Here is a 27242-nt window from a genome sequence, read left to right on the forward strand (position 1 = left end):
TACGCAGGGCCTGTGAGAGCAGCCTTTGGAGCAGGATCTGCTCTACCCCAGACCTCAAGTTCTGCCTTCTTCCTGGCTCCCCCCCCCCCCCCCCCCATGCTCACCACTCTCTGTGTCTTGATGTTTCCCAGGTCAGCCCAGTGCAGGACTTTATGTTCTCTAAGTTTCTGCGAAAATAAGCAAACAGAACTGTCCTGTTTTGCTAACCCTGGTTCCCTAGGGAAATAACTTCCCTGTTCCCAATAAAATAGAACTGCTCCCAGTGGTGTTGAACCAGCAGAGAAACCCAGAGGTGGTATGAAGCACTTTCGCACATCGTCGCAAAAATTATCTTTTTGTGTGTGTGTGTGTGGGGGGGGGCAGATGGGGATCCCAAGAGGTCAAGGACGTAGGAGAGAGATGGGAGGGAGAGAGCTCGAGGCTCAGCCATTTCCGCCCCCTTCTCAGAGCACATGCAGGTACCCGGGACGCCGGACGGCCACCTCCCAGGGCTCCCATCATCGCAGCTGCGGGCCTCGGCGCTCCCGACCCGGGCGGGGGCGGCTGGCTTCCCGCCGGGGGGCCCGGCTTTCCCGCAGCGCCCGCCTGTCGGCGTGTTGGGTGCCCGAGCACCCAGCCTCACCCTCCGGGTGCAGGCGAGAAAATGATGGCAGCTTTCGCTCGCTGCATGTTTGGGGGGGGGGGGGTTCAGAGCACAGCTATTCTTTCTCACCCCCTAATGCAAGCGCAGGTCCCCAAGGCGGCCGTGGGAGAGCCCCCCCCCCCCCGCCGTTACTGTCACAGCGTCTGCAGATGGCAACCGAGCATGAAAGCCCAGGCGAGGTGCTTCCTCACCAGCAGGGGGGCTCCCCGCGGGGGCGCTGCCTCCCCGCGCGCGGCCCAATTTCTGGGGGTGTCACACTAGACCGTGGTGATGTCACACTGGCCAGGCTGACATTTTACAGCCGGACCCCTTCCCGCCACCCAGCACCTTTTAGTTCACCGCGGGGTCGGTGGGGAGGGGGGACCCGGCCCCGGCCCCGAGCCCCCGCGGGTTCCCCACGGCGCTCGCCCGCGCCGGCGCTGTGGGGCCGTCGGCTGCGCCGACCCGCGCGCTCGCGGCACTTCCGCCTCAGTAGGTGTCATGGCGCCGGGCGGGTGACTAGGCCCCGCGGGGCGGGGCGGCCGGATGGGGCGGCCGCTCGGCGCTCGGCTCGTCGGGCCTGGCGACAACGGCGGCTGCGGAGAGAGGGGCCCGGCGGCGGCCCCGGACGGCAGCGGGAGGCCGAGGCGGGAGCGCGCGGGGCTGCGGCGGCGGCGGCGACGGCCAGGGCCCGGGCGGCGGGGCGAGCGGGGGGCTGAGGGTGCTCCCCCCGCGGGACGGGCGCGGGGACGGCTCCGGGGGGCGGGGGCCGGGACCCGGGCCGGCTCGCGCGGGGGGTATGATGACCCGGCGGCGGAGCCCCGGATCTCGTCTCCTCCGCCGCCTCCTCACGGCAGCCCCAGCTCGCGGCTGAGAACCAGACACACCGGCGGTGAGTCGGCGCGGGCGGGAGGGTCGTGGGCCCCGAGCGACCTCCGATCGGCGCCCCGGGGGGGTGGGGTGCGGGCGGGCCGCGGGGCTCTCCGGGGCGCCCGGCCTGCGGGGGACGCCTCTCGCGGCGGCCCCTGCCCGGACCGGGCGCCGCGTCCTGCGGCCCGGCCGCTCCCGGCCGCGGAGGGGATCGCGTGCCGGGGAGAGCGGGGAGGCTGCGGGCTGGTTTTCGGGGCAACTCCCCCAGCCTCCTGCCACTTCTTTCCTGGGCGTGTTGTTGTCCTCAGATGACAGGGGGCCGCCTGGCGTCTCCTCACCCGGCCGGTTTTCTTCCCCCGGCCGTCGTGGCAGGTTCCCGGCCGGGTGGCTGGTGTGCGTGTGTTTCACGGCCCCGCCGGTCGCCGCGGGCGTGGGTCGTCCGTGCGGTTCGGGACCCGGGAGCGGGGTCCGGAGGGGTCGGCGGCGGCGGGGGGTGTGGAGCTCTCGCGTCCTCCCCGCCGAGGGCGTGTAATCGTTGGGCTTGTCCCCGTAATGACGGGCAGCCGGCGTGGCACCGGCCCGCCGCTCGCCGGCGTCCGTGCGGGGCAGAGCGACAGGGCTGGCTCCCCGGGAAACTTGGGCCGTCTGCTGTCACTTTCCCAAAGCCTCCGTTTAAGAAGAAAATAAAAGGGGTGAAGAAACCGCCGCGACTCCCGGGTCAGGCCCGGACTGTTCCCGGGTCTGCGGGAAAGCGGCCCTTTTTGTTCCTAGCAACCGAGAGCTGGAGAGCGGCCGCGGGGAGCGCCCGTCCGCCCCCCCCGCTGGCGGCGACGGTCCCGAGCCGCGGCGGGTGCCGGTGCCCGCGCGCTTTCCTGTGGGGGAGGGGGGCTCCCCCCCACTTAGACCCCCGGCGGCGCAGTCGGCGGTCTCGTTTGGAGGCAGCCCTAGATGCTTGCTTGAGGAATTTTCAGTAATTGCATCAAAATATTCATTTCCACTGGAGCCTTTTCTGCCCAATGTGTCCTTTATCTTGTTTGTTTCCTAGTAACTCTGATGAAAACAGCCGTGTGGCTTCCTGCTCCTGATGAAGTGGGGTTAAATTAAGTGGCTGATGCCCTCAGCAAAACCTACAATTTTGCTCTTGTTTGTGTAAAGCTATTTTTGGTTCTCGGTCTGCAGTTTTTTTTGTTTTGTTTTTCTTGAAAGATTACAGAGGATGCAAATCATTACCAGCTTTTTTTTTTTTTTTTTTCACATATAGGTCTAAAGCTTTCTGTAAAACATTTTTAAAAATCTACTAGCAAGTCATTTTACCTAATAGTTGTTCAGCTGGTGATTTTGGATATTTAGATGTAATTACCTCCGGGTCCTGTGCTCTAATCCTGGTAGGATGGAGAATGTCATTGACGGTAAGATACTGTTTCTGACTTGAAGGGTATTTTAGTAAAGTACTGGTGGTTGGAACTGGAGGCAGCCAAGCCAGCAAAGCATCTGATGATTAAAATGGTGAATGAGGATCTTGTAAATATACGGGTTCTAGTTGGTAAGTCAGACTTTCGCTGGTGACGTTTTCATGAATAGTTTACCCTAACTTTGGACATTGGAGTTTTATGGATTGCGGAGCAAGTTGGTTGGCAGCTTGTGATTTAAAAACAAACCAGAACTCCCTTCTAAAAGAAAAAAAGATAATCTCAAAATTCACAGTTCTCAGGAAAATAGAATTCTTTCATCCTGTGGTTTTGTTTTCATAAGCACAGCTCAGCGGTTGTACTGGTGGAAGTCAGAGAGCCAAACCTGCCTTGTAAACTTCTGACACTTGGAACTTGTGCAACTTGTTGTGAGTTATATATTGTAACTGCTCCTTTTGTAATTTGAAGTAATTTGTAAGCGGGAACTTCCTGATCTGCCCTTTTATTTTTATTTTTACAACTGTATAAAGTATCCCCTTTTTTTTTTTAGTTTTTAAAAAGTTACAGGTATTAGTTCCTCCCCTTACATCTTATGCCATCCTGAACAGTCGTCAAAATAATTTTCTTCAAGTGTCACTTCAACGACCACTGATTTGCTTTTTGATTCCTTTTTTTTTGTTGTTGTCCCAAATCTCCCAGATCCCTAAATGTCTCATATGTTTTTGTAGAGCATAATTTGGCACTTAAAGAAATCTACATCCTATTTTTATATTTCTCTCTTTTTTGTGTGTCACATCACCAAAGCAACATTCTAAGCTCTTGGAAGACAGGGGAACTTATGTGTGTTTCTTTTGGATTCTTCAAGGGCGCCGGTACAGCGCTTTCCCAGAGAGCTCCACGAGAAAGAATCAGAGGGCCTGAGTTCCTTGCCAGCCTCACTGCTCGTTAACTCTATAAAACTTGGGTGGCTTTCTTGGGTCTCCTTTTCCTCATCTTGGAATTAGAGAGTTTTAGAAAGAGTATTGTAAGGTCCATTTTAGCTGTAAGAATCCCTGTACTTTTTTTGTCAGTGTCCTCTCTAATCAAATACATTTTCGATTCTGATTTTCTCTTCCCTTTAAACTTTTTCACTTTTCCATATCCCCTGACCTACTGGCAAAAGTTATCTGTTCATCCCAAAGAGCTCTTTCCACCTTCCATCTGCCAAGCGGTTGTTACCTTGCCTAGGTCCTGTTTTCCTTACGCCTTTGCTGGCTGATCTAACAGGGTCCTCTTTTAGTGTCTTTGAGATTGAGCTGCTTTAGTTTGACATTCTCCTTACGCTGGAAACTCCTCGAGCTGTGGTTTTCTTTATTTTAAACTGTACAGACCTGTAGACTGTCCTGTGCACATAGTAAGTCAGTACCTTTTTACCAAACACAAAAAGCACCTACTTTCTTTTTTCTGTTACTATAGCTTCGTCATTCCAAATCCAAGAGAGCTGCTGAAATTCAGGGAAACAATATCCTACCTAGATGGAAAGCACCACTCGGCCAGTTTACCAGAATGTAATAAAATTGGTTTAACTGGGTGGAAATTACAGAGTTGTAGAATTACTTCTTTGTCAGTAACAGCACCTATTTCACACCCTGTTTTGTGTACTAGTTGGGGAACTGGCTTGTTTCACAGGTTCCATATGGAGGAAGTGCTACAGGAAAGGGGGTGGGGAGCTTTGATTCAAATGATGTCCTGAGGGTTTCAAGCTTATTTTTTCCTTCTGTATCACTGTACTTAGAAACTAATTATATACATATATATGTAAATAAATTTTTCTTTCAGGCAAGAGACTATAATTTCTATTTCATCATGTGAGTATTTCTCTAATTTAGTCAGAATGACTTCTGAGGTCCTTTTATGTTTATATAATATGGAGAAGTAATGTGATCTCTATATAGTCATTCATTCTAGCAAACCTTTGACATACTGTGTGCCAAGCATTGTGATAGATGCTGGTGATTTTTTTTAAAAAGGGGCACCAACTCTGCTGTTGAGATTTGCCCTCATGATACTTGCAGTTTAGAAGTCAGCCTTTAAATAAATAATTACAAATAGTCATACTTAAAAGTCCAGAGTGGCCCACAAGTCACTAGCCCTTGTGTGCCTCTCTGGGTCCTGCTTCTACTGTTTTCTCCCTTGTTCCATTCCATCCATACTGGTAACTTCTTCAAATAGGTCCAGAATGTGTCTTGGCACTAACTACCCTCTTTCACTTTCAGTGGCACCTTTTTGTCAGAGAGGTCTCAGCTTAAGTGCCACCGCCTTACAAGGCCCTGTGTGTCCTCCAAATCTAGGGTAGCTCTCCTTCTTGCACCATCTCTGTCTTGTCACTGTGCTCTGTTTTCATTAGAGCGTTTATCACTAGCTGCTACATTTTGGGTGTATGTTTGTCTCCCAAGTAGGAAGTACACTCAGGAGATAAGGGATCTTATCCATCTGGAATACCTCTTATCCCTAGTGGCTAGAACAGTGCCTGACAGACAGATGTGTTTGTTAATAAATGACGTAAGTAAGTACAAGTGTAGTATATAATAGTAGAGGATGCTGTGGGAGCCTTTACCAGCAAACCAAACCTAGTATGAAGTGGTCTGGGGAGACTTTCCTGAGTATGTCTGTCAGCATAAGGCTGACGAAACAACATTCTATGTCTTACTCTCATGTAACAGCCTGAATGTTCCAGGTTGAAGTGAGCATTCCTGGTGGGCAGACCGCTCTGCATGACCGTTTGGGGACCCATGTTCTTTCCATCTTGTTGCTCTGTCATCCCTTGGGTGTGGTTTCATGGTGGAAGCTGCGTCTTCATGAGTTCCTGCTGGTGGAAAAGGGAAGGAACACGAAAGCCTCCCTCACACATCGCTTCCTATTGGAGAGAGGGACTGGGAACCATAGTCTAGCCTGGGATGAAAGAGAAAGGAGATTTTGGTCCCAGCCCACAGCCTGTGCCACACTGAAAAAGTGAGCTGTAAGCAGAGACCAAAAGGATGAGTAGACGTTAGAAAAGAGGAGGGTGAGGGGGAAATGAAGTTCAGAAGGAACTTGATGTGTCAGGGAACTCGGGTGGGAGGAGGCAAGGCCTACTCTAGGAACAGAGAAATTTAGTGCTTCTGGAAGAGAGAGTACCTGCGGAAAGGGTGGGTGAAACGAGACTACAAAACTTGTCAGGGTCTAGATCTTACAAGGCCTGGAGATCCAGCTAGAGGTTTTGGGCTTTCATCTGAAGGTTTTAAGTGGTGGACAGATACGCATTTTTATAAGCCCAAGAGTGAACTGGGAGAAGGAAGCATAAAAAGGGGGCTTGAGAGCTCAGTTTGGGGGAGACAGATTAGACTATTGAAGTAAGGGCCCAGAGTTGTGCAGTTGTGGGTGGAGTAGAGAGATGGTGTCTGGTGAAAGAGTTTTCTTGCCAAACTTGTCTTGCTTTATTTTCACAGAACATATTTCTTGTTTACCTCTTTAATGACGTGAATGCTCTTTATATGTCGTGTGCCGGGGAGTATGTACATCTGTGTACATGTCAGCTGAGGACAAGTGCCAGGGGAAGAAATCAGTATACAGTACTGATTTTAGGTTATTTAGGTCACCAAGTGTTAAATTATATCAAAGAGGCAGAGATGACACTAAGCGAAAGCAGTAGGAATATGTTACTGGCGTGTCAGGGAAAAGATGGAAGTTATTGAAGGCTAAAGGCAAAACACTGACAAATAATTACCTTGGTTGTCATACCCAGTGTTCTCCTAGTGATAACATTTGAGTTCTTTATAGTAAGATTATCCACCTGTAGTGACTTTAGTGTGGGACACCCAATACATGTTATAAATAGATGTGACTTTCCAGGGAGTGGGGAAGCTGTTAATTTCAATTTTTGAAAGCCTTGGATTCTAGCAGGACTCAATTATCTTATTAGTAGTAAGTACAAGTACCAGTAGCCTTTTTGCCTTTTAGTTCTAGTTCAGGATTAATGCAGTGGACAAATTTGTCATTATATTTAGATGGCTAAATCCTTGGAAAGTCAGGTTTGAACCGAAAAGTCTAGTTTATTGCTGGAGTTGAGGTGCAACGTTTTCAGGAAGTCAGAAATAACTTCTGGATTATTGGGAGCTGTTCTCATGTGAATTGAAAACATTCGTACTGTAGTTAACTTTTGGTGGATTTTCGACTGCACAGGGTGTCAGTGCCCCTAACCCCTGGGTTGTTCAAGGGTCACCTATAATTTCCTTAACAGAGTTGTCAGATACATAGTAAGTTTCCCACAGATGTGAATTCCGTTCCATATTTTTGTTCGGGAGGCCTCAGCCTAGGAAGAAAATTGCCTCCCCATTTGCAAAGGCAAAGGCAAATTTCGTGGAACATAGTGTCTTTATCCTGCGTCTAGAAATGGCTGTTTTTAGCTGACTTTCAGAGCGTTACATAAATAAGAGTGTTGGTTTTTGTAGGCAACTTTGATTCTGTATTTTCTTCTCTCCTTGGGCTTGCTGAGGTCAGCATGAGTCTCAGCCACACTGTAAGAGTCCTGGTGGCATGATACTGACGTAAGTGTACCGTACACCCTGGCTGTGGGGAAGGCCACTGGAATTCTGGGTTCCTCTCTTCCTGTGGGTGGACTTAAGTTTGTCTTACTGAATAAGAATTATATTCATTTATAGACTTAAACTTCCAGAAATATTTTCTAGAACTTGTGCCTTTTGCTAAATGTGAAGATTTCAAACCATCAGTATCTGTTATTTTGTTTATTGGGTGAAAAATTATCAGTAACATCACTCTGAGAAAATGCAGTATTTTAAAAAGTGTTTAGTTATGAACATACTTTAAAAATTTGCTATTACATTTTATGAATTCTTTTCAGTATTATTTTAAGCCCTCGTATTCCTAGACATAGCTACAAATTGCAAATGTTGTATTCCAGCTCTTTTACTAAATACTTTTAGTAGCTCAACACATATACAAATAGAAAACAAATTTCACAAATTTACTTCCTTTCTTGTTTAAAATTGGCTCAATTTTATGGTGACAAGTATTTTTGCATATATTTTATAGGTTAATTTTGTAAAGGGACTACTACATGGTTTCAGATTTTTCTTTTATTATAATTTGGTGGTATGTCAGTGATGTAGGTAGGCCAAGTCGATTTGTAAATTCATAGCCTTGGAGTTAAGTTGCACTGACTTGAGCCTTTAATTGACACTTACTTCTCTTCAAGATTCATATAAATCATGGAAACTCTTGTTTGAAGTAAATCCAGACCTCATTTTTAGAAACTGAAGGCTGAGGATTCGTTCGTTCCAGCTGTCTAGTCCAGTGCAGATGGCTTTCAGTTGCATTCAGGCACGAAGAAATGTACACATTGCCTTTTTATGTTCTGTAACATCCTTTGTCACGCTTCCTTCCTCTCTAGTTCTGTTTTTATTCTCTTATGACTAGTAAAATTCTACTATGTGTATTGGAGTGGAGATTTCCCCCATTTTTCTAGGACTGCACAACCAAAAAAGAGGGACGTTAAAAAATGAAACAAGCATTGGAAATCCTGCAGTTTAATATGAATGGTAGGGAGTAGCTGTGTCTTTGGTAGGCAGGGGTCACATCACCCATCAAAGACTGAGTGCCTATAAATTGCCCGAGTCTGTGGTAGGTTTGGGCAATATGAGCAAAGCACAAGACAGATATGGGACCTGCCCTCATGGGACTTATGTTGTAGCTGGGAATGCAGTAAATAATTTCAAGTTATAAGGGAGGAACAGGGTGCTGTGGGAGCGAGTGCATCGTGGGGGGGGGGGGGCAGTGGTGGTGGTGATTGTCAGGGCAGAGTGTGTGTGAACATTTCCCAGCAGAAAGTCTATGTTGAATTGGAGGGTCTTTCAAAAACTGAAAGAAGGACAGTATGGCTGGAATGGAGGAATCAAGGTGGGAAGATTGTGGAAAACAGCAGCTAGAGTTTTAGAGAGCTTTTTAAGGCAGGATGAGGATTTTGGACTTTATCCCCAGTGGAAACCTAGGAGGCGGGAGGAGAGAGAAGACTGCGTCATGCTGATGACTTTCTTCTGGTCGGTTTATCCATGGTCCTCTTCCTATGTAGTGGACAGAGCTAGACTCTGTGTCATGCATGACCTGAGCACAGTGGATAGCCTTCACATCTGCCACATCTGGCCACCTATGAGTATAGCTTAACATTGAATTAGCCTTTGACACCAGAGGAACATTATAACCTAATCGTTCTCTTACCAACTGAAGGTGTTTTTCACATATTTTAATGCTAAACTTGTGTCTCTTTCCCTTGTGCTTTGTGCTAGTCATATATTGGGCCTAAGCAGGAGTCTTTATTTGTGTTAAATTTAATCTGTTGGATTTGCCTTATGGTTTCTACCCTTTGGTCATCTTTCTGGACTTGTTATTTAGTAATATACATATCCTGCCCAAATTTGGTTCATCTTTGAATTTTATAAATATGCCATCTATGTCTAAATCAGGGCAGGAATGAAGACAGAGCTGTGAAATGAGCTTTGTGGCCAGAGAGCCTGGGTTTGAATTACAGTGCTGCCTGCCACTTAACAGCTGGGTTATTTTGGGCAAATTAACCACTCTGGGCCTTAGTTTCCTCATCTGTAAAATGGAAATAGTGATAGTATCTGTTTCAGAGGTTGTGGTGAGAATTAAATGAATAATGCATGTGAAGTGCTGCTTGGCACATAGTTAGTGATCAGTCACCTAAACTATTATTATGTTGTTATTTTATAGGCCATCGTAGATGTTCAAACTCCTTTAACAGTATGTCCTATTATTGCTGAGTTTCAAAGAGTGATTGAGGATGTGTGAGTAGATCAAAAAGTTTATCCTTCTATGATAGGAAACATATTTTGGGAAATGTATAAAATGAAACCCAGCCAGATGCGTTTACTGGTGATTTTTCTAAACTGAAAGTTGTATAAACCTGTGGGTCTGATTCTCCCTCTGTCTTGTGTAGGTATGGCATCACAGCTGCAGGTGTTTTCCCCCCCATCAGTGTCGTCGAGTGCCTTCTGCAGTGCGAAGAAACTGAAAATAGAGCCCTCTGGCTGGGATGTTTCTGGACAGAGCAGCAACGACAAATATTATACCCACAGCAAGACCCTCCCAGCCACACAAGGGCAAGCCAACTCGTCTCACCAGGTAGCAAATTTCAACATCCCTGCTTATGACCAGGGCCTTCTCCTCCCAGCCCCTGCCGTGGAGCACATTGTTGTAACAGCCGCTGACAGCTCAGCCAGTGCTGCTACATCCACCTTCCAAAGCAGCCAGACCCTGACTCACAGGAGCAACGTTTCTTTGCTTGAGCCATATCAAAAATGTGGACTGAAAAGAAAAAGTGAGGAAGTCGACAGCAACGGTAGCGTGCAGATCATAGAAGAACATCCCCCTCTCATGCTGCAAAACAGGACTGTGGTGGGTGCTGCTGCCACGACCACCACTGTGACCACGAAGAGTAGCAGTTCCAGCGGAGAAGGGGATTACCAGCTGGTCCAGCATGAGATCCTTTGCTCTATGACCAACAGCTACGAAGTCCTGGAGTTCCTAGGCCGGGGAACATTTGGACAGGTGGCCAAGTGCTGGAAGCGGAGCACCAAGGAAATTGTGGCCATTAAAATCTTGAAGAACCACCCCTCCTATGCCAGACAGGGACAGATTGAAGTCAGCATCCTCTCCCGCCTAAGCAGTGAGAATGCTGATGAGTATAATTTTGTCCGTTCTTACGAGTGCTTTCAGCATAAGAATCACACCTGCCTTGTGTTTGAGATGCTGGAGCAGAACTTATATGATTTTCTAAAGCAGAACAAGTTTAGCCCACTGCCACTCAAGTACATCAGACCAATCTTGCAGCAGGTGGCCACCGCCCTGATGAAGCTCAAGAGCCTTGGTCTGATTCATGCTGACCTTAAGCCAGAAAATATAATGCTGGTCGATCCAGTGCGCCAACCCTACCGAGTGAAGGTCATTGACTTTGGTTCTGCTAGTCACGTTTCCAAGGCTGTGTGCTCAACCTACTTACAGTCACGTTACTACAGGCAAGTGGCCAATGCTAAAAAGCTTACCTTAGACTCAAGATGTGTCTATATTTTATATGTGTTGTATAAGGCTACATCTAACAATGAACTTATTTACAGATTCCAAGGTAGAAACAGGGTAATGTTTTAGTTCATTTCAAGTGTGTGACATTCCTATAAGTAACATTATTTTATATCTGAAGTCTTATTTAATACTAGAAAAATTAATTCTCTGGTTCTGAAGGTTCCTAGTTGAATTATATAGTAGACCTTGAACATCATGGAGGTGGGGGGAACCTGCATATAACTTTGGACTCCTCAAAAACTTAAGTTCTTCAGTACCTGTGGAGGATTAATTTCAGGACCCTGCAGATACCAAAATTTGCAGATGCTGTAATCCCCTATATAAAATGGTGTAGATCAGTGTATACAGTTGGCCCTCTGCACCTGCAGCTCCCAGTCTCAGATTGAAAACGGTGCAGGTATTTATTGAAAAAAGTCTGCATATATGTGGACTTTGCAGTTCAAACCCTTGTTCAAGGGTCGGCTGTACTAGCATCTGATTTTTCTTTAGTGTCATTATACCTAATTTTCCCATTTAAAAGAGTCTTTACATATAATAAAGATGTTTACTTATTTGTAATGAATTTGGACATATGCTGCTATTTTTTTCTAAGTTCACATCCTGGCAGGTAAGATGCCTTGGGAATGCCAGGTTTAGCTCTAACAACATTTTATTCTTTTACCTTTCCTGTCTTGCATAAATGTATTAGATGATTGCTAAGGTCTCTTCCTGTTTTAAATTCTCTATAATACTTTGATAACCTATTTTGTTATTCTACAATGGTCTTCATCCAAGTGAGGTGCTGGTATAGAGTACAAATCTGTCTGTACTGTAATTAAGGAGCATTACTAAAAGAAGATGGGAAAGTCTTTTAAAATGTGCTTTTATTTCTCAGTACCTCATTTATTTATCCAGTTATTAATTGTGATAAAACTTACCTAACAAGTAGTTTACCATTTTAGTAATTTTTAAGTATACCATTTCAGTGTCATTAAATACATTCACAGTGTTGTGTAACCATCACTACTATCTATTCCCAAAATTTTTTCAGCACCCAAAACAAACTCTATAACCTTTAAGCAATAACTCCACCTTTCAACCCACCCTTGTTAATCTCTGTTTGACCCCATCTCTGAATTTGCCTGGTCTAGATAGTGTATATAAGTGGAATCATACAGTATTTGTCTTTGTGTTGGCTTATTTCACTTAGCATAATGTTTTTAAGGTTATTCCATAATATAACATGTATCAGAACTTTATTCCTTTTCATAACTGAATAATATTCCTTTGCATGCACATATCACATTTTGTTTATCCATTCATTTTGTAATGGACATTTGGTTGTTTTCACCTTTCTGGCTATTATGAATAATGCTGTGATGAACATTGGTATTCCATTGTTTAAGTCTCTGTTTTCAATTCTTTTGGGTATATAACTGGAAGTAGAATGGCTGGGTCATATGGTAGTTCCGTGTTCAACTTTTTGAGGAACCACCAAACTGTTTTCCACAACTGATGCACTATTTTGCATTCCTACCAGAAGTGCATGAGGATTCTAATTTCTCCATATCCTCATTAACACTTGTTATTTTCTGTTTTGTTTGTTTTTTGTAATAACGATCCTTATGTGTCTGAAATGATACCTCATTGTGGTTTTGATTTGCATGTCCCAAATGATTAGTGATGTTGAACATCTTTTCACGTACTTACTGGCCATCTGTGTATCTTCTTTGGAGAAATGTCTGTTCAAGTCCTTTGTCCGTTTTTGAATTGGGTTGTTTTTTTTGTTGAGTTGTAAGTGTTCTTTATGTATTCTGGGTGTTAATTCCTTATCAGATATATCATTTGCAGTTTTTTTCTCCCATCCATGGGGTTGGCTTTTCGCTATTTTTTGTACAAAAATTTTTGAACTGTAATAAAGTCCAGTTTGTCTGTTTCTTTTGTTGCTTGTGCTTTTGGTATCACATCCTATCAATCATTGCCAAACCAGTGTTATGAAGCTTTTCCTCTGTGTTTTCTTCTAGGAGTTTTATAGTTTTAGCTCTTATATTTAGGTCTTTGATCCATTTTGAGTTAATTTTTGTATATGGTATAAGGTAAGGATCCAGTTTTCAGTTTTCCCAGCACCATTTGCTGGCAGACTATCCTTTCTCCATTGAATGGTCTTGACACGCTTGTCAGAATCCTTTGACCATATATATGAGGGTTTATTTCTGGGCTCTCTGTTCTATTCCATTGGTCTGTATGTCTGTCTTTATGCCAGTACCACACTGTTTTGATTACTTGTAGCTTTGTAGTAGGTTTTGAAATCAGGAAGTAGGAGCTCTGCAGTTTTTCTGTCTTTAAAAATTGCTTCAGCTATCTCAAGGAGTCCCTTGAGATCCATTCATAGGAATTTTAGGATGGGTTTTTTTTATTTCTGCAAAAAACCTCATTGATTTTTTTATAGGGATTGCACTGAATCTGTAAACCACTTTGGTTAGTATTGACATCTTAACAACATTGTCTTCCAATCTACTCTCATCCATTTTTCTTTTTTATAGTTTTCTAAAACTATGATATTTCTTACCTCAGTGAGATAAAGAAATTCATAGAGCCTTCGGTTTCTAGTTTCATGTTGTTCTAGGCAACTTGAATGATTTTGAGAATATCACGTCCATTTATTTGTTCATGACTTGGGAGAGTTAGGCTCCAGTTACTTTGGCTTTTAATACTCTCCTTTGAGCAGTTCCACCAGCAGCCATGCACACGCATATACACAGCATGCTTACAGGTGCACTGAGGAGTCCAGCTCTGCATCTCATTTTGAGCACTGGGGAAGTAAGGAGAGCACAGCCGAGGACTGAGGGCTTTCTTGATCTTTTATCTAGTCAGTGTCTGCAGGTGTTTAACTGTCTGCCCTGTCAAAGATGAAGTGCATTCTCTTGTGGTAACTGGAGCCATTTTAAGATTGAAAAAGAGCAGTTGAGATAAGAATTATTCATGAAATAATTTTTGATGGAATTTTCTTATAAAGGGTAAAGGAGATCTGAGGGATTAAACAGTTCTGGCTGCTACTTAGCTTTCTCCAGTATGAAGTTTGAATAACTTTTAGTGTTAGATTGCTGGCCTTTGCCCCTTTCCTTAATCTTTTAATTTAATTTAAGCTGTCATTTGAGTAATTTGGTTCTGTTTTGTTTTTATAGAAAATATGATTTTTCAGAATTTTAAATCCACTGGGTAATTACTCTTCAACAAAATCTGTAAATCCATTGCATTTAGTTGTTGACTGTATGAGTCATTTTAAATGGAGCTAAGTTTACCCCTTAAAAACAGGAGTTCATTCTGTGTATTACTAATGATTGTACATTCTGAGGTTCAATATCCAGGGCTCGACTGTGTAGGATTTGACATGAATGTTCTGATGTGTCATGGGAATACTTGATATTGAGCCTAAGGCAAATGGAATAGCAGCTCAGGCATTTCTTCTACATCATTAGTTTTATCCCACAGTGTCTTCATGTTGCTTTGTTTCCTTATTGGAGTCCATTAATCCCTCACCCTCTTTTCAGAAAACCTCTGTGAAATTCTTTTGGCCAGTGAAGTGATCCGGCTCCAAGGCTGCCTTTCTCTTACCCTCCTTTTTAGTTGACATTGCTTCATCTTGCTGATAACATGCCAAAATATTATCAGTTGACATAACTTTCTGCCACCATGTTGTCTCTGTTGCCCATGGGCATGGCTAAATAACTCAGGCAATGGAAATAATATACTTTTATTTCCTGGCCCTCTGTAAATGTAAATGTAGACTAACCCTCCTAAAAGTTGCTCTTTTTGAGTTGAACACACAAAGGTTTCCATGCTTATAAGCTCAGTGCTTCAACATTCTGAACGAACTAGCTGGCCTTCATTTAAAGCTGAGGTCACTTTATTTGTTCTATATGGAAGGAAAGCATATTTTCACTTTATGCTAAACAAACAAACAATCCCATTTTATCTGACAGTGAGACTACAGTTTCATCTAAGCCACAGATGCAGGAAGTTTGACTTTATGTAACATCTCTGATCTAGTAAGTTTGATGCCCCTGCGACAGGCAGGAAGAAACAAGTGCGTTCATGAAAATGAGCAGAGGATGATTGTAAGTGATCCTGACCTCAGCTTGCCCTGGGTTCCAGTGAAAGAAAGCTTTATGACCTTGGAGGAATTCTTCAATTTAGAGAAGTTTGAAGTTGAGAAATCAAAAGACAGGGATTGCTGCTCCTACGCCTGGTTATAGTCATTAGAGCCTGGTTAGTATTAGTTTTTTAAGGATGGGAGTATCTTCAGAGAGGAGACCACTGTGTCCAAAGTACAGTTAACACCATTTTTCTACTAAAGTGAACACGGCCAGTTTTATTTTATTTCCCCTCTTTCCTGTGCTCTAATAGGTTATCTTTACTGCCCAGCTAGCTGTTAGAACGTCAGAGCTGGAAAGGAACCTAGGAGAGAATTATCTAACTCAGCCTCCTTATTTCACAGATGAAAAAGAGCCAGAGTTTCGCATCTAGAGTTTATATTAAGGGATTGAGAAACCATGGAGGCCAAGGGGAAAGATGATACAATAATGAAAATATTACCAAGAATTATAATCTGAATTCAGAGTTTAAGACATTTACTGTTTAGAAATGAACATGCTCTAAATGATTCCTTTCTGTTCAGTGAAAAACTCAGTCTTTTCACTTGCTAGAGTTTAGGTAAGTTTAACATTTCTAGGAGTAATGATAGTGAACATCCCTCAGGAGACCGAACAGCCTTATTTTTATTTTTACTGTTAATTTTTTTCCTTTTGATGATACCTTTTGTATGGTAGATGGTAGAGTGACTATTTTGAGTGAGGTTTGCTGGAAATCCTTAGTTACTTTTATTACTCCAGAAGCAGGGTGAGACCAAATGGAAAAACTGACTCTAGCCAATCTCCAGGGGTTTTTGTTTAATAGGGCTTGGGGACTGGAATTGATGTTTTTCTTAATTTCTCCGAAAATTTAAGTCTTGCCACATATTATTGCTACCTTTTTAAAGAAGTAAGTCATTGGGTTCCTGGCCTCTCCCTGTGACCTACCCTTTGGGTTCGAAAATGTCTTCCTGGTGTAGTGGGAATGGCAGAATCATCCATGCTCTTCAGTGGATGCTTAGGAATGTTCTAAGCCCGGTTTTCACTTGGGCACGAAGCCACTTGTGTTTTCCCTGCCAGCTGTTTTTGGCACTGTCATGAGCTTGGAAATTAATGATTCTGCCCACTGAGAGTAAAAGTTTGTTCCTTTTCAATTTTAGCAAAGCTTTTCTGTTTCTGGGTCCTTGTACCCTCTGGTTTATTAATGCCATCAAACTTGTGCTGTCTTAAAGACATGCCGGAGTGGTTGGGATTTAATTGAACTCTGAAATTCCATCAGCAATATGGCTCTAGCCACCTGCAACAGGAGTATCACTTTTGATGGTTGTTTCTTTAGCTAACAAAACCACGGTTCACATCAAGTAGTACAAAAACTGTCTGTTAGTGTTTCCACCCATAGCTGTCATATAGTGTAAGTCTCAACACGCCTGGATCTTTTGCGATTTCTCTACAAGATCAGGATAGCTTCTAGACCTTAAGGAGTCCTCTGATTTACCCTTTTTTCTTAGAAAATGACTTGGGGAGAATATTCTTATTTAGGGAAATGTCTTTATACCCTCCCCAACTCCATCTTTGCCCCTCACCCCCCTCCACACACATAAAAAACACACATTTCTTTAAAGTTTGGGAAACCTGGGCTCTCCATGAGGAGATGTGGTCCGTTAGATGGGTCCTAATGGAGAGATCTGCTTTTCTGTTTATCTCTATTAAATGAGGGATTTGGACCTGGTGTCCATACAGATTCAAATCTGATGATTTGTAAGAAGGAAAGGAAGTTATTTAGAGAAGGTGCTAAAGTTTAAGAGCTCAGACCTTGGTGCAAGACTGCCTCGACTCCATCATTTGGTAATTGTGTGGCCTTGGGTAACTTACTTAACCTCTCAGTTCCCATTTTCTTCATCTGTAAAATGCAAATGATACTTTATTACATAGAATCTGAGATACCCTGGGTTATAAGGTGAAACATTATTTATGAACCAATGAGAAAGTGAAAGCACTGCCATTAAAATATACCATTGTTTGCAAGAAGTCTTCTTAGTTTCAGAGATGTTAAAATGTAAAAAAAAAAATTGCATCTTAGAATTGATGACTTAATAGTAATAATACCCACTTTCATAGAATTGTAAGGATTAAATGACTCCACATTTATAAAGAACTTGGAATAGTGCATGGCACATTGTAAGTGTCACTTATTAGTATTATTGATAATAGTGTTACCTAGTATTATCATTACCTTTCTGAATGCATTCATTTATCTCTTAAGTTTAGTCACACTTTGAAAAATGCCATGGTATGCCACCATGCCAAGTCAATTTTTATAGATGGGTATGTACTTAACTTTTACTTATTTAGAGACAGTATAGTAACTCAACTCCAGAACTAGACTGCCAGGATCAAATTCTAGCTCTGCCACTTATTATGTGATTTTGGGAAAATTACTTAATATATTTGCCTCAGTTTCCTCCTCTATAAATGAGGATAACAGTTTTCCTTGGATGTGTTTATAACATGTAAAGCTCCAAATTTATGGGATTACCTTAATCTTCTCTTTAAGGTTCCGTGGAGTTAGATTTTTCCCCTGGAGAGCTTAATGGAAATGAATATTTCTAAAAACATTCAAAGAACTCAAAGTTTTACAATAATGATAACATAATAATAATAGTTACTGTTATATCTAACACTTACATAGTACTTTACATGTGCCGGGTACAAGAGGTTACTGTCCAAGACTTTTAATATTTTTTATTATTGTTTGTTTATTTAAACCTTATAACTCCCTATGCTGTAGGTATTCTTGTCTTCACTTTATGAATGAGGAACCTGAGGCACAGAGAGATTAAATAATTGCCTACAGCTGTTAAATGATGGAATGAGGCTCTGAACCCAGATAGGCTGGCTCTAGAGTCCCTGCTGTCAACTACTGTGTCTCTACAGAAGGCATTTCTGTCACAAAGACAGATTTATTGACCAAGCCATTTAATTGGTTTCTCCATAATTAAAAAGGTGCTAAGGATAAAAAGAATAACTCTACGATTCCTTATTCATGATTTCAAAATTCAGAAAGCTCTAAAAACTAAAAATCTTTTTCTAAGTTTGGTATAAACTCATTGATTGGCAAAACCTGACTTGAAGCAGTGTACGGCTATTGGAAGTCTTTATGTAGCTGACTTAGTATGACTGCTGATGTGTTTTGTTGCAGAAATATTAATGTGTTTGATTCTGAGTGCTTCCCTACACTCCTTTGGGATTATGTAATATATAGTATGTTCATGGTATACCGTTCTGAAATTCAGAAGATTCTGAATTCCAAAACACATCTGACCCCAAGAGGTTTGAATGATGGATTTTATACCAAAGATTTTGTTTTCAGTTTCATTAAATCAATGTTATCTTTAGTTGTTACTAAAATAGGACTTAGTCCACACTGTTCATTTTCCCAAATAACATGTATTTTTTTTTGTCTATCATTTTTGTTTTTGCTAGAGCCCCTGAAATCATTCTTGGATTACCATTTTGTGAAGCTATTGACATGTGGTCACTGGGCTGTGTGATAGCTGAGCTGTTCCTGGGGTGGCCTCTTTACCCCGGTGCTTCGGAGTATGATCAGGTAAGAGCACTCACTAAATGGCTAGAAAGCAAGCAGCTCCTAGGCAGACGTAGTCGAGAGGAGAAGTACTGGTGAGGCATTTAGGTGATAGGGACGGAGTAGTCCATTTAGAAAGAGTTTTTTAAAGAATAGAACTTCTTTTGCCTGCTTCTTAGTCTGAAGTTAGGTTTGCAATTCTACAATTAAAAGGAGATTTCATATTACGTTAGGTTGGTACTTTTCCAGATCTGTAATGATTTATTAGAGTATTAACTTTGGTTAATAAGGCATCCTAAGAGTAAAGTAAGTTTGAGGAGCTGGGATTTTAAGAGTGAACTTTGGCTCATTCACATGTGTTGCTCCTTTTATACATGACATACACTGAAGTAAGTGCTCTTGGCATATGAAACACTTTGGGCCCCTATAGTGGGACTCTGTAAAATTGGATTTAGGAGAAAAATCATAGGACTTGAAAAATTTTGTAATAAATGGCCTTTGTGTCAAACAGACAAGCTGTGTTTTGGTTTTCAGCTATATGGCTCTCACAGCTTTGGAGTAATTTCCTGCTGTTGTCTAAAATTGTCTCATGGTAGATAGCATACCAGATTTGGTTTGTAGGCCATAGTTGGCCGACCTGTGCTTTATACTCTTAAAAAATTGTTGAGGACCCTAAAGAGCTCTTTTTATGTAGCTTATATATATATATAAATATATACTGATTTAGTATTTAAAACTGAAGATTTTGGGGGGGATAGATAGGAAGTAAGATTCATTTCCTTGCTTACAAGTTTTCCTCTAATTTTTTTCTTAAGTGTAGCCATTCATACACAGAGATGGGGTGGTAAAAAACTTGCCTCGTGTATTGCTCTCAGTAGTAGGGAGAAAATCCAGCTGCCTCTTCTACCGCCTTCCTGAGTTGGGAGAATCAGCCAGAAGTGTGAACAGTTGAATTGGGAAATTCATAAAACAAACGTATACCAGTACTCATTTCATTAGCTGTCAGCGATGACATCATCACACATCACCTCTGGAAGTTTCTACTGTACACCCATGGGAAGAGAATGGAAAGGCAAATGGCTTCTTAGTAGTATTATGAAAATTATTTTTACTTCACAGACCTCCTGAAAAAGTCTCGGGGTCCCAGCCCACATTTGAGAACTGCTGGCCTAGTTCATAGTAGGTGTTCAATAAATGCCGAATGAATGAACATAGCACTTGTTCTCTAGTGATAGAGAAGCTAAATTAAGAGCTTGATTTTATGGTACTAGAGATAAGCTCTGTGACAACTTAGGGGCAATTGATCAGGAGCTAGAGTAGCCAAGGAAGAAAGAGGTTTATAGAAATTTTTCCTAATTATGTTAATTTAATAGTGTATCAAAAACAAACAAATAATCCTTGGTAATCCATGAAATATAGAGTTTCTTGAAAACCATTCTATTCTGTACAAGAAATGTCCTAAAGTTTTCTGAAGTTTGTACCAGAAGTTTACAAAGAAGCAAAAGAGATTACACACAAAATTTTCAAAGCAGAAGTTTCCTTGTTAATCACACATACAGTAACAAGGAAGTTTCTGAATAAATATTTGGGAATTACCTGTGAATGGGTTAGCTTATGTATAGATTTCATTTGTATTTATCAACGAGTTAATTTCTTTGCAGTAATTTTCTTTTTTGCCTAGAGCTAATAATGTTTTAGTGTAAATGTTTGTAATAATTTTCCTTTCTATTCCAAATCGATGTTTTGATATTTCAGATTCGTTACATTTCACAAACACAAGGTCTGCCAGCTGAGTATCTTCTCAGTGCCGGGACCAAAACAACCAGGTTTTTCAACAGAGATCCTAATTTGGGGTACCCACTGTGGAGGCTTAAGGTCAGTCTCCCCTGCTGTATACTACTCATACCTGTACTCACTCCCAACTTTAAATTCAGTGTTTATTTTTATTTTTATTTTTAAGGTTACATCTTTTTTTTCTTTCTGGTTGGTTATCAAAGTTTATTCTTGAGGTGGAGGAGGGAAAGGGATTAGGGGAAATATATATTTGCAGGAGGGAATATGGTGAAAAATTACTTCATTGTACTCATTTGGCTTTATCCTTAATTAAAAAACAAAACTTTAAATGCCAGTTCAGTTGGCCGAGGTTATTTTGAATATTCAAAACAGCAGCTGAAAGGGGTAGGGAGGGTAGTACTCATCATTGTCATACAAAAAACTACAGTAATAAAGTAATGACTATTTTTTAGAGAATTCTCAATAAATATGATGCAATTTTTTAACTGCCCACATTAAGGCCTTATATATTTTCTTTAAACAAATATCTATCTGCTTTTTACTCCTGGGCCTTTAACCTGAGAGATCCCTGAGTGATTTGATTAACCCTGTGACTCTGCCCAAGTCTTTGAATAGTTAGCATGTGAAATATCATCTCATCTGAAAGTAGGTTTAAGAGAAAAATGGTAATGCCCCTCTTACCTGGCATTCCTCAGGAACTGGCCACATCATTGCTTGCACATTTATTTTATCATTGTTGAAAGGGCGGCTACATAGCAAGGTCAACCTCTGCACTGGAAGATTTCCTTGTTGTAAATGACTTTCATGTTTGTCATCTCTGGTTCACAAGTTGATGACCCTCATTTCTTTGTATTCTGGCTTTTAATAGAATAAAATGTGAAAATAACATACAGGTGAAATTTTTTTAAAAAATCCATATTTTATAGACACCCGAAGAACATGAATTGGAGACTGGAATCAAATCAAAAGAAGCTCGAAAGTACATTTTTAATTGTTTAGATGACATGGCTCAGGTGAGTATAGCAACTTTCAGAAAGCCAGACATTTATGTATTTCTTTATTCAGAGATATACTTCTTTTCTGTTGGTTATATTAAAGGCAGAGCCAGTCTGTTATCTTCTACTATGTTTTCATTTTTTACTGAAAACAAATGCATTGATAATGCTGCCATGTAATAAAAGAACATTTGAATCCAACAAAGGATACCTTTATATATTTCTTTCTTGCTTTTGTTAAACTGGTCTTGTTGTGTGTCAGTATTTTTTTTTTAAGATTTTTAATTGATTTTGAGAGAGAGAGTAAGATGGGGGAGAGAGAGAGAAACATCAATGTGAGAGCAAAACATCGATCGGCTGCCTCCTGTACGCCCCCTATGGCAGGGAGAGGATCGAGCCCACAACCCAGACATGTGCCCTGGCTGGGAATCGAACCCACAGCCTTTCTGTGCACCGGACAACACCCAACCAACTGCGCCACACCAGCCAGGGCATTGTCAGTATTTTGATATATTTGTTTTTGAAGGTTTCTTTCTTGTCCATTTTCTCTACTAAATAAATACTTATATAAGAGCTAACATTTATTGAGTGTTTATTATGTTCTAAACTCTGTTTAAACACTTTATACTTAGGTCCTTTAATCTTTTTAACAATGGAAACATTTAAACAATAATAGTCATTTTTGCTTAATTTGTTTGACTCAGATTTTGAATGAATGGAAATTCAGTTAACTTTATTCTACCAACATACTCTACCAAATTAAAGATTTTATTTAGAATAAGAAGAGCGTCCACCTGTGAAAATGATTTGACTGTAATAAAAATAATTTTCTCAGGTTTTTCTTTTGAGTACTATATGTAGTTTGGAGAGAAAGCAGAAAGTTAGTGGCAGCATTAAAGGTTAAGTAACAGAGTGTAATATTTCTAAAATTTCCTCGAAAGGTGAATATGTCCACAGACTTAGAAGGAACAGACATGTTGGCAGAGAAGGCGGATCGAAGAGAATACATTGATCTGTTAAAAAAAATGCTAACAATTGATGCAGATAAGAGAATTACTCCTCTGAAAACTCTGAACCATCAGTTTGTAACGATGACTCACCTTCTGGATTTCCCACATAGCAATCAGTGAGTATGGTATGGTTTGGGCATTTTACCATGATGTGGTCATCTGTTGTGTTACCATCGTATAGGTAAATAGAAGTACCACGTGAGCAGCAACTTGGGGCTTACATGTTTGGCCCACTGATGCTTTTCTTTCTCATTGAAAAATTATGAAATTAAAAATCAGATATATATTTTTTCTCTGTGGTAATAAAAACTCTTATTTATTTGATCTGAAAATCCTTGAGGGCTGGGGGAAGAGGGACACTGGTCCATATTCGTCTTGAGTTATTTTCTTGTGTTTAATCTCAGCGTTCATTTCAATGAATCTTTCATTTCTCTTTTCAGTGTTAAGTCTTGTTTCCAGAACATGGAGATCTGCAAGCGGAGGGTTCACATGTATGATACAGTGAGTCAGATCAAGAGTCCCTTCACGACGCACGTTGCCCCAAATACAAGCACAAACCTAACGATGAGCTTCAGCAACCAGCTGAATACAGTGCACAATCAGGTACTCCCAGAGCGACTTTGGCACTGCAGACTTTGGCGGGGTAGGAACGAGGAAGAGTACAGGGTGAGGCAAAAAAGCCAGTCTTAGCTTTGCTGGGCGTTTTGCTTCTTAAGAATTTTCTACTTGGCAAAAGTGACGCTAGACAGGGTAGACCAATAATACCTATCAGTCATGTGCTGACAGAAATGAAATAGAAAGGCCTCTTCCATGCCCTCAGTCTGAGAATTGTCAAATAAATGGAGCCTGGCTATTGTACTACTTACTGCTGCTAGTTGTGCTGACTTTAGCCAAATAACTCTTTCTCTGTTGGAAGGACTTTATATGTCTCATTACGTGTACTGAAAGGCGTTTCCAATTTTTTTATATGCTGTACATTAGATTCCTATTTCTATGAGTTCTGTTGGGTGTTTCCAATAATTAACTCTGAGTGGTTTTGCATTTGTTTGCTAAACAGTGATATTTACATTTAAGTTTATTCCTGAAGATGTCAGCTTCCTGATTTCTTAGCTAGGTCTACTTTTTAAATGATATCTGGTAGAATCTCACATCCAGCATATAGCCTGAACCAGTACAGGACCAATTTTTTTTAAATTTTTTTCATCCTCACCTGAGGATGTTTATAGATTTTAGAAAGAGAGGAAGAGAGAGAGAAACATCAATCGGTTGCCTACTGGAGATTGAACCGGAAACCTAGCTCTATGCCCTGATGGGAATCGAACCCAAAACCGTTTGGTGCACGGGATGGCTCTCCAACCAACTGAGCCTCCCAGTCAGGGCCTATTTTTTATTCTTTGTTTCTTATTCAGCCTTATAATATGCCTTAAATTTAGAGACTGAGAAAATTTATTAAGCAGAGATTTATTTATTTCAAAGACAGAATTACATTTTAAAACTGTTTTAAGCTTTTCTGGATAGGTTCTGCGTGTATAAAAATACTGATATCTCTGTACCAGCATACAACTCTAATCCTTTTGGTTTTAGGCCAGTGTGTTAGCGTCCAGTTCTACTGCAGCAGCTGCTACCCTTTCTCTGGCTAATTCAGACGTCTCACTGCTGAACTACCAGTCGGCTTTGTACCCATCATCTGCAGCACCAGTTCCTGGAGTCGCCCAGCAGGGCGTTTCCTTGCAGCCGGGAACCACCCAGATTTGCACTCAGACAGATCCATTCCAACAAACCTTTATAGTATGTCCACCTGCTTTTCAAAGTAAGTGGGGAAGCTCCTGTATCATATGGTATTATGTCAGACCTACCTGCTTTAGGCAGATCCTTACTAGTTTTGGTCTTTGGCAAGCTTAAACTGTTTCTGATTATAAAGAGAATGGAAATTAACAAAGTAGATTTACCCTTTTTTATTTTATCTAATTATGATGCTATCTGACACATTACAGGAGTTAAATTCACGTTTCCTTATTTGAACTACCTGATTTCAGTTTTCTTGCCCATTGAGGCCTTGTATCAATGTCATAAATCTTGTATAAGGCTGTATCTCAATATGCAGAATATATAATCTTGAAAAAACTTGTAAATACAATTGCTATATATTGAATCTTATTTCCTATATCATTCCATTATAAAATAAAATGAGAGTGTTCCAAATAAAAGGTAATTTCATTATAAAGTGTAAAAATCATGTTTAAGAATGTGGAAACCTCTTAAGTTACATTTATAAATAAACATTCTTATTTATGGCACTGGAAGATTCTACAAGCTGAGGAACTTGTGTGGGGAGGGCGTTAAGATTGTCTGCTTCAGCTTATCCTGTCCCTACAAACGCCTTCAACAGGAGTAGACTAGCTGAAGAAGGCGCTCTAACCCCACATGTCGCAATAAGACTGTAATTCTCACATTCCCATCCTTTCCCACTTTCCCATTGTGGTTCTGTAATTCAGCCTGTTAAGTTCCTTTTTTCTGAAATACGGGAAAATGTGCTTATTGATCTGGTGAGCTATTTAGAAGGTAAAGTTTTTTAAAGGATATGAGTTTCCCATTAGAAAGTTAATGTCAGTACCCCGTAGGATAAACCAGAGGTCAGGCTTCTCATAGCACTCTCCATAGAAGCATTTTTATCTTTTTACTTCAGGTACTCATTGACTATGACTGTTTCCTTTGGTTTCTGACAGAGTCGGAGCAAGCAGAAGGCAAAGAGGGGCTAGGGGAGACTGAGAGATTCCCGGGAGGAGAGGAGAGCCATAGTGATGTAAACCTGGGAGAAACCCCGGGGAGAGCGGAGGAGCAGATTCAATATCCGTAAATGCAAATTTAGCCTCGCTTACTGAATTATTTTCTACGTATGCTTCATAGTAGTAAATTCTGTCCTTTGGGTGGTTACATATTCAGTGATTCTTCAACTGAACTGAGCAAATAGCCGCTCCCTGCCCCTCACTTTTCCAAAGTGAGCTTCAGTGTTCAGGTGTGGGACTCCTGAGTTTTTTGCTTCTCCCCAGATGACATTTAAGAGATGAGGTACACGACCTTTTTAGTTCCTCTAACAAAACAAAATGCCAGCTGTAGTGGTACAGGGCTAAAGTGGTATAACCCCCTTTGACATAATTAGAGAAGTATAAGCTTTGGAAAGTGTTTTCCTGTTTAGCGAGTCTAAATCACCTGAGGAGCTAGAGCAAATTTTAAAATTTCCAAATGAAAGAGAGTTTCTTAATGAAGGTAACAGTGATGGTGAAAGCTGATACGCATTACTACAGGCCACTTAATGTCCTGAATGCTGTTACATGTACTAATTCATTCTCACCATCAACCCTAGGAAGTGGGTGATGTCATTATGCCCAGTTTATAGATGAGAAAGTGGGTCACGATGCCCCCTTCTGCCCGATTTTTGTAACTGGTTAGTGATAGAACCACAATCTGAACCCAGGCAGTGGGTTCATAGCGTATGTTTTCTGGAGTATTATTCTATACGGCCTTTTAGCATTTTAAACTCACATAGCTGTAGAGTTGTCAGTTGGTTTGCGAGCCACAGCCATATGCTGATTTCTGCCCAACAGTTCTATTTATTCCAGGTTGTTTACTTTTCTTTCACCATCTGCTCTTTTACAAAATGCCTATATTTAGAGGAGAAACAGACCCTCAGAAATTAGACAGTGTTACTCTTCTTTCCAAACTTCCATGGTTTTTTATGTAAAGGGCTGTGTTCAACAAAAGCAAGACACAAACAAAATTTTAATCCTCCTTAGTTCAGGAAAGAACCTTCCAAAAGTGTTGCCTTTTGTTAATTTCCTCATTTCCACTTGGGGTTCCCTGAAACTAGCTTGACTGCTGTGTCTTAGCCTGAATTACGATAGCAATACTTAGAGTCAGTTGTAGGCCAGTACTGTAAATACTTCTTTCTATACTATTCTGGGTGACTAAAATAGATACACATTTTGCTCAGTGAAAACTTATTCTGTAATTTTTTCCTCTTTTATTTCATCATCCTGGGACACAGACGAGCTTCTATAAGTGAACATTTCTCCCTAAATTTTGCCTCTTTCCTTTCTATTAATTTGTAGGAAGCTGTTCCATTAACATTGTTTTGCAGTTAGCCATGTGTCCTGGGAATGTAGACAAGAATTTTAATGCTGCTTAGCTTTCTTATTAGATAGCATTGCCTTAGGAAGATTGAGTGGTAGATTATTTTTATCTGGGTATCTGGATTTGTTACTTTTTATTTTTATATAAGGAGCACTTAAAAAGTTATTAGAATGTCTTAATTATGATTTTACTCATCTCTTATTTTGTACATTATGTTTGTTTTTCTCTAGGACAGTTTGTTAGTAAATTACTTGTAAATTGCTGAAATGAGAAATGGAACAACTTGCTGTAAGCAACAGTATTAGAGTTTATGAGTTCTGCTCATTTGCTACCTCCATAGCAATATTGAGAGAAATGATTGGTGATAGCTTAAAGCATCACTGATGGAGTATCTAATTAAAATGTTTGTGTTCTTACCTAACAAAACCGAAGGCATCAATGAGTTAGAGGACTGATAGAAACTTAAGTTCTCTACACCAAAAGTTTTGATAGGGTAGGTTTGGAAAAAACTGCGAAGGCTCTTCTTGATTCTCAGCAAAGGGAAAGCGATCCTAAGTCCCTCTTTTCCCCAGAATGAGATGCTCCT

At 41.3% G+C, this 27242-nt stretch overlaps 1 protein-coding gene across 4 annotated transcripts in view; it reads left to right on the forward strand.

The window, feature by feature from the left end:
• The first annotated feature begins 1403 nt into the window (after positions 1 to 1403).
• HIPK1 (homeodomain interacting protein kinase 1) overlaps positions 1404 to 27242 on the forward strand; it is a 41075-nt gene continuing 15236 nt past the window's right edge. For all 4 annotated transcript variants that reach the window (XM_087827798.1, XM_087827799.1, XM_087827800.1 and 1 more), the window contains exons 1-8: positions 1404 to 1514; positions 9893 to 10970; positions 18627 to 18750; positions 20482 to 20601; positions 21447 to 21533; positions 22457 to 22641; positions 22966 to 23128; positions 24110 to 24335. In XM_087827798.1, the coding sequence (XP_087683924.1) occupies positions 9895 to 10970; positions 18627 to 18750; positions 20482 to 20601; positions 21447 to 21533; positions 22457 to 22641; positions 22966 to 23128; positions 24110 to 24335 (1981 nt within the window). In that variant the 5' untranslated portion in view covers positions 1404 to 1514; positions 9893 to 9894. The remainder of the gene's footprint in view (positions 1515 to 9892; positions 10971 to 18626; positions 18751 to 20481; positions 20602 to 21446; positions 21534 to 22456; positions 22642 to 22965; positions 23129 to 24109; positions 24336 to 27242) is intronic.

This window comes from Miniopterus natalensis, chromosome 19 (genome assembly GCF_054644295.1).
Source record: "Miniopterus natalensis isolate mMinNat1 chromosome 19, mMinNat1.hap1, whole genome shotgun sequence".
NCBI classification, from domain to species: domain Eukaryota; kingdom Metazoa; phylum Chordata; class Mammalia; order Chiroptera; family Miniopteridae; genus Miniopterus; species Miniopterus natalensis.